The sequence below is a fragment of the Petaurus breviceps genome, unplaced genomic scaffold (assembly GCF_028583685.1).
Source record: "Petaurus breviceps papuanus isolate PSGF00001 unplaced genomic scaffold, PetGlider_PUasm1.0 355, whole genome shotgun sequence".
Taxonomy (NCBI): domain Eukaryota; kingdom Metazoa; phylum Chordata; class Mammalia; order Diprotodontia; family Petauridae; genus Petaurus; species Petaurus breviceps.
The window spans coordinates 191,492-198,971 of NW_027186289.1; the positions used below are offsets into that span (position 1 = coordinate 191,492).

At 49.7% G+C, this 7,480-nt stretch overlaps 1 protein-coding gene across 1 annotated transcript; it reads right to left on the bottom strand.

The window, feature by feature from the left end:
- Positions 1-743: 743 nt before the first annotated feature.
- On the bottom strand, positions 744-7,246 carry LOC138168205 (V-set and transmembrane domain-containing protein 1-like). The gene is made up of 10 exons (XM_069097239.1): positions 7,068-7,246; positions 5,458-5,525; positions 3,711-3,892; positions 2,749-3,036; positions 2,468-2,491; positions 2,220-2,306; positions 2,008-2,035; positions 1,758-1,834; positions 1,617-1,654; positions 744-1,429 (listed from the first exon to the last, which is right to left on the bottom strand). The coding sequence occupies exons 1-10, from the start codon at positions 7,218-7,220 to the stop codon at positions 1,295-1,297; spliced, it is 1,080 nt and encodes a 359-aa protein (XP_068953340.1). The 5' UTR covers positions 7,221-7,246; the 3' UTR covers positions 744-1,294.
- Positions 7,247-7,480: the final 234 nt, after the last annotated feature.

The following is a 7,480-nucleotide window of genomic DNA, read 5'->3' on the forward strand; positions in this document are numbered from 1 at the left end:
TGTACATAACTTATTTAAATATAATCATTTGCATGTCTCCCCCATTAGACTGTGAGTTCTTTGAGGGCAGAGGCTGTCTTCTGCCTTGAATTATGTCCCCATTCCTCATTCACATTTCCTGGAAAAGAGTAGGTCCTGGGGGCAGCTAGGTGGCACAGTGCCGGCCCTGGAGTCTAGAGGACCCGAGTTCGGTTCCGGCCTTAGACACTTAACACCCACACAAAAATACTAGCCATGTAACCTTGGGCAAGTTACTTAACCCCAATTGCCCTCCAAAAGGCAAAAAAAAAAAAAAAGAAAAGAAAAGAGTAGGTCCTCAATGCTTGTTGACTTGTATTGGCTCCTTGGGAATGAGGAAGGAGGTTACTGAAAGAAATTCTAGTGATACAAAAAAAATTTTTTTTAATGAAATCACCCCCAAACAAAAGAAAGTTAAATGTCTAATTTATTACAGACTCCAAAAGAAAGGTAAGATGTGTGTAATAATTGCATAACCAAATTCTTTCTGCTTTGTATGTGAAAATATTCATTTTATTTGGTGCCTGTTACATTCAGCGTTTACATAAATGGTGACTAAAAAATATACTAGCAGGGGAAAAACACAGGGAATCTAGAGAGATCTTGTGTTAGAGAATATCCTTGGGCTGAATCTTGAAGGACTCTAAGAGGCACCAGTGAGCTGGGAAGCCATTCCAAGGATGGGGAGGCAGTGGAGAAATCCTTTTGGAAGGGCACAGACATGGGAGATGGACTGGGGTTTGAGGAACAGCATCCTGGCCCGTTTGTTTGGAATGTATAGAGAGTAAAGACTAGCAACATGTGGTAAACCTAGGAAGGCAGGCTGAAGTTAGACAGTGAAGGGCTTTAAATGCCCAACTAGGAGGTTGTATTTGATCCTCAAGGTAAGAGGGAGACGCAAAAGCTTTCTGGGCAGAAGAGTAATGAAGTCATACCTAGCTAGGTGTTAAGAAATTTCATTTCACAACTTTCTAGAGGGTGGATTGGAGTGGGGAGAGACCAGACACAGAAATCTCAATTAGTAGGCAATTGAAATAGTTTAGAAGAGAGGTGACAAGATGATGTGGGCTTAGAGTTCAGGAGAGAGACTAGAGCCTGCACACTACAATCTGGGTGATGGTGGTGGAACCCAGAGGAGCTAAGGGTATCACCAGAGGGGTGTGTAAAGAGAAGACCCAAAAAGAACCCAAAGGGTGCCCATATTCAAGAAGGGGAACATGGATGACGATCCACAAAGGATATTAAGAAAGAAGAGACAGCACAGAGAAGTCGTTGTTCACCGATGCAGGGCAAGAGTAGCATATGCTGTTGGATCAGGGGACCTCTCTCCAGGGGCTTTCTGCCTTTTATTCAGGGCTCGTGGATTCAACTGGACATAGGTCAGTCCCTCAGGGTCTTTAGCCTCAGAGACCTAAAGGAAATGCAAGAGGGTTAGTGACCAGGCAGTATCATCCAAAGAAAGAGAGAAAGAGATAATTCAGTGGTCACTGAGAAGTGGATGAAATCAAGGGCCAGAGTGGGAGTGGGAGGAGGAGAGAGAAGAGGCAGAGACCCAGGAAGAGACAGGTTCCTCCCAGAAGATGATGAGAATGACTCACAGATGGTCCTGAGTGTCCATGCGTGGCCACTTGGGCATCTGAGTTGGAGAGAAGGTTATATCAGTTTGGGGGCTCCTGGGATCAGGCCTTCCTGAGGACATACCCAGAATCCCTGCCCTGCCACCTGCCCACATCACTTACATTCAGTCTCTTCTTGGGGAACTCCAGATTTAGAAGAGAAGCAGACAAACCAAGGACAATATAGGCACCTTGGGAATCTATGAGGAGAAAATACGATGGGGTTGAGGAGCACTCTCCCCAACATAATCATTATAGAAGATCCACAATCACACTGAGATCCTAGATCAGGGGTGGGGAACCTAAGGTTCTCAATCCCCTCCCCCCACCCACTAGATCAAGGGGCAAGGGAAGATGAGCTGAATCTCCCTACCTTCTGGAGGCCTCTCCATGTGAAATCACTGATGAGAGAAAGAGGGAAGCCTGTATCAGTCACCAGCCTGTGGTTTGGAGCTGGAAGGAACCTTAAAGATAACTTAAGGCTAACCCCCACTTTCCCAGCTGAAGAGACTGAGGTCCCAGTGGCCCTCATACTACTTAATCCTTTGCTCTCTTTGTGTTTTCTCCTTTCCTGCCCAAACTCACCAGACTGGGTGTGGCAACGACCAACAAAAGTCAAGAAGAGGAGGAGCAGGACGATGGAGACAAAACCGAGGGCAGTGATGAGAATGGCTTTGATTTCTGTGACGGGGGTGGGAAGGAAAATCAAGGCGTTAGCCATGAGGTTCCATTGTCCTTTCACAAATTATGCCCAACTCATCCTGCCGGCCAAGACCACCATACTCGGACCCAGAGAGGTCACTGACCCCCTTCTCCATCTCAGGGAGCCCTACCTCTTCTGAGAAGACTTTCATCCTCTAGAAAATAAAATGGAAAAGTTAAGATTACAGTATTGGGTATTGTGAGAGCAAATCCCCCCAGCCCAGCTATCAAGCATGGTCCCAATGGCCATGGGATTCAGGGGAAAGAAAGTGTCTTTGCGTTCTTCCTGGGTCTCTAGGTGAGAGCCAAAACAATGAGTGGGGCCAGTTGCCTAGTGGTAAAGAGGATAGTTTGGAGAGAAGGAGTGAATATAACCACTTTCTAGATGACCTTTCAGGCATCCACCCCTCACCTGGCATTATAAGTTCCAGGGAATCACTGGGCGGGGCCGAGACAGGGCTGTCTGCCCCAATGAGATAGCGGCACCTGTACTTTCCAGTCTGGTTGACGCTCACATGGACCAAAGGGAATTCAGCTCCAGTGGGAGTCGGCTCACTGGTGGCCACAGGTGCCTCCTCTCCATCCTTGTACAAAGCAAACCTCACACCCCGAGGGGGCCCCCAACACAGGAGGGTCACATTCCCCCCTGAGGCCACCATGGGGCTGGGCCAGGCTGAGAGAGAGGGCTTGGGAAGGGCTTCTAGAGGGGAAAGCATAGAGACCAAAGCTCTCAAAGCCTTCCCTGGGCAAGGGGGGAGCTGACTACTTAGGATGGACTTTCCTTGCCCCTTTTTCTCCCCTCCCCAGCCCCTCTTTGCCCTTCCCTTCTCATGGGAAACTTAATTCTAACCCTAAAAAAACCTAGATTTTCTTCTTTTCTGTTACAATGCCTGAGTTCTCTCCCTACTCCAACCCAGCACAGAGTATCAGAGTGCCCCCATTCCCACTCTGAGTCCTCAGATTTTAATTAGAAAGTCCTCAGTGGTGGCGTCTGTGCATGCCCACTTCTAGGGGGGAGTGAGGTCAGTAGCAGGGCAGCATGGGTCCGTGGCTGACCCACCTTCTGGTCAGGCCACTACTTGGACACCAAAGGGTTAGAGAGGGCAGACATTTCCTGGAGGAGCAGCTGCTCAAACTTCCTCATTCTCTAGGGGTAAAGAGTTTGCTCCTGCCTCCTGCCCCCAGCCTCACTCATGCTGCCTGGGCTAGGGCAGCCCCTCCACACGTGGCCTCCTCCCTTGGCTCCTCCCCTATCCTCCCAGGGCACTCACAAGAGCTTCTCACATTGACCTCCCCAAAACTGTCCTTTGACCCTCCCACCCCAAGATTCCAGCACCTGCTCTGGTCCCCAGAGCTGGACCTGCTCTCTCTTACCTGTCACCCAGATCTCCAGGGCCTCACTGGGCTCAGACTTGGCATGAGAGTTTGTTGTCTCATAGTAAATGCAGCTATAGTTTCCAGAGTCCTGGACCCCCAGAGGCTTTAGGGAAAACTGAGCCTCACCATAGACCAAGTCCTTCTTCTGTAAGCGTTCCAGGGTCCCTGCCTTCAGGAGACTGAATGTCACCAACCAATCATGTGACTGTTTTGGTCTCCTGCACCAGAGGATCACCTCCCCCCCTGGTGCCACTATAGGACCTGGGAGGGCTGAGAGGGATGGTCTGGGGAGAGATCCTGGAGAGAGAGAGAGAAACAGAGAGTGAGACAGAGAGAGAGAGACAGAGACAGAGACAGAAAGAGACACAGAGAGATAGAGACATAGAGACAGAGAGAGAAGGACAGGGAGCAGGAGGGGAAGAGGAACAGGGAGGGAGACTTGGTGAGTTTCTTAGTAAAGGAACTGCAAGGAAAGCAGTGTGATGTATGAAGGAATATGGGGAGCCAGGAGCAAAGGTGGGAAGATGTAAAACAATTATAAAGGTTCCCGGACAGGGGCGGGGGTGGTGCGAAGATGCCAAACAGAGAATTTTACATATGATTTTGGATGTAATAGGAAGCTCCTGGAGTTCATCAAACAACATGGTCAGATTACTTTGACAGCTGAGAAGTGAATGCATGGGAAGGAGGAGAGACTTAAATCAGGCAGACACCACCCCCCCCTCCCCAGAAGCTATTGCAATAGTTCAGGTGTGAGGTGCTAAGGGTAGTGGCAAAGGAGAGAAGGGGGCGGGTTGGAAAGATGTTGTAGCTGGCTTCGAGACTGCCATCTTCAGCCCTCGGAGGAGCCCCACCTGGCAGCAGCAGAGCTCTGAAGCCTCCTTCCTCTACACTGCTCTCTCTCCCATGGTACCACAGAATGTAGACTCAAAATCAGATTGGACCCTACATTCAGTGGCAGTCACAATATGAGGGATTTCTGATTTACTAAACTGGGAGACCTTCCAAGAACTCGTAGACCATGTGAGACTCTCACAGCAGAGGCTGGGGAACTGAGATCACCTGAAAAATCTCATCCTCAGGTGAGAAACCAAACAGTTCTAGGTGAGAATTAGGTGCACACACACTCACTTACACACACACACACACACACACACACACACACTGACTTACACTCACACCATTTTCTTCAATAGATTCCAGTAAACGCAGAGGGAGTTTTGGACTCACCCCATGCTAGAAAAAGCACACTGGCTCAAAAAAAAAAAAAAAAAGCAAATTCGGATGAGCCCCAAAGACGTGTGGATCTTCCCCTCAAAGGAATAAGAACCAAGTGTAGATTCCAAACCAATCCCTTGCCCTCCAGATGATTCCCCAACAAGGGATTCATACAAGCTAGGTTCAGTTCAGTAAGGGGAGGGGGTTCTAATCTCGAAAGGCGGGTGTTTGTCAGCTTTCTTTCTGACCACCTTCACCCTTAATTAGAGTTCTGGCAATTCTCAAATAAAGTTTGTGTATTGGTCATGCCTGGAAGTCTGCCCAAAAAGTCACTCAAAGGGTGTCTTCAAGAAAAGGTACCCACTACGACTGTCCAGGGGGAACAGCTGTTTATTTCTCCCACTGCTGAGACTGCATTAGAAGCAAAAGATTCAAAGAACGATTGAATGAAACCTCACATATCTCCATAGCCCATCACTGGCATGCTCCAAGCAGAATGCAGAGCTCACATTCCCTTCAGACATACTGTAAGTGAACAGCTCCCAGACTCGTGCGACAGCCCACAGCAAGAGCTTCCCTGACCTCCTCTGCTACCTGTCCATACAGGAGAGAGACGCAGACAGCGAACTTGGGAGGATGTTGTTACTGATGAGGGTAACCAGGGAAGGTCCCCGGATCAGAGAACTGGGCTCGCCCTCAAGGCCAACTGCGACATTTTACAGATGAGAAAACTGAGACATAGAGAGGGTGAGTGTCAGAGCCTAGCAGATGTCTGAGGCAGGATGTGAGCCCCAGTCCCAGGATGTGAGCCATCCAGCTCCCAATCCACTACCTTGTGCTGCTTGAAAGAAACAGACTAAGCTAGGTGCTGGTGATGAGTGGGATTGGGGTGTTCCAAGAACAGGAAACCATGGGAGCAAAGGCAGAAGGTGAGGGAAGCCAGGGAAGAACAGGAAACCAAGCACAGAAAGAGGAGCCCGAGGGAAGCTGAAGTCAGCAATGGCCCCCTGAGGTGCCCGATCTGAGCTGAAAGGCACCTCCAAGGCCATCTTGTCCCATCCCTTTGTTGACATTTACCCAAGGCTGTACCAATAGTGAAAGACAGAGGGAGGCTTTAAACTGAGGGCCCCTAACTCCAAATCCATCTTTCTTCCTACTATAGAACACTGTGTCTCCCCTGCCCCAGCAAACGCTGAGTTGTAGGGAGGTGAAAGGATTCCTATGTTAGGAAAAGGACTTGGTGGAAAGGTTTGCTGTCCACAGTAGATGAGGCCAGAGTTTTAAAGGAAAAAGTAGTTATCTTGGATCCATGTAGACTAAAGCGGAGAAGCGATGTCCTTTCTCCCCTGGGCTACAAGAGATAGGGACCATGAGGACCAGAATACACAGAGGCAGGTATTAGAAATCAGGGCTAAAGGTCTGGTAGCAAGCCACAAAGCCTCACAAGCAACCAGCCTGGGGTTACAGGAGCAAAGCATTCTCTTGGACAGAGTTCTTGAGAAGGGCAGCCAGCACTAGTCACCCTCACATGTCACCAGGCAGTACAAGGGGTCACTTAATTCTGACCATCAGGTCTCCTGCCCATGGGGGCAGCCTTAAGTCTCTATAAGTCACCCAAGGGAGAGAGCAGTTTCTTGCCTACTGGCATTTCTCTGGTCTCTGCCATATCCGCCCTTCAGCAGCTGGAAGCATGGATTCCCTAGTAACCCCTACCACCAGCAGGTCACAGCTTTTCCCAAGAGACCACAGAGCTGGGCCTAACCCGGAGGGAGGGTCTAAGGGACTATGTCTGGGAGAGAAGCAGAGCCTGGGTTTCCTGGGGTTGCTCTCTCCTCATTGGCTCCTTCAGGCTTCTCCCAGAATCACTCTACCAATTCATCCTACATACCTTTGTCCTGCTATCCCAATGGCTCAGGGGCCCCTCTGTGGCTGAACTAGGGTACAGAGGAGAGAGTTTGGGAAAAGAGACTTACCATTCTGTGCCTCTGTCACCTGGATGAGGTCTAGGCCTATAAGAGAAGGCCAGATTGCAGATGGCTTGCCCTCCAGCTGTCCCTCCCTACCTCTGCCCCAAGGCTCTTTCCTCATTAATTCATCCTCAGTCAGAGACAGAGGGGAAAGCCAGAGATATCTGACCTCTCCTCTGTCCAGGACACTTCTCTCTGTGTCTCGGTGTCCCTCTTGACTTGAAATCTGCTGATGAATGATCTTTCCCCAGTGACCTTCCCCCAGCTTTAGCCTAGGCCCAGACATACCAATGCAGAGTAGGGAAATGAGTGTTCGGGACATGTGGGGCCCTCTGTCCAGTCCAGAGCTGCTGACTTTAACTGAACAAAGATAAGGAGGTAGGACAACTAGGGGCTGGGCCCAGGATGTGGTAGCAGGAACTGCCGTCTCCTCCCCTGACACCCGTAACTCACTTTTTTTTCCACTTTAAAACAGGTAAAATGGAGAACACCGCTCCTTGAGCCCTCCTATTTCAGAGAAGCCCAGGGTCTCTGATGGTAGAGAACCGGGATGTCAACCGTCAAGCCTAGTGGTAAAGGCCC

What these genes read in the sequence shown, in the direction of transcription:
- LOC138168205 (XM_069097239.1), bottom strand. Translation starts at nt 7,220, where the DNA reads ATGTCCCGAACACTCATTTCCCTACTCTGCATTGGTATGTCTGGGCCT. An exon ending in TCGTTGCCACACCCAGTCTG is followed by an intron (nt 2,036 to 2,219) that starts GTGAGTTTGGGC and finishes TTCTCTCATCAG; the next exon opens with TGATTTCACATGGAGAGGCC. An exon ending in ATGGACACTCAGGACCATCT is followed by an intron (nt 1,430 to 1,616) that starts GTGAGTCATTCT and finishes CATTTCCTTTAG; the next exon opens with GTCTCTGAGGCTAAAGACCC.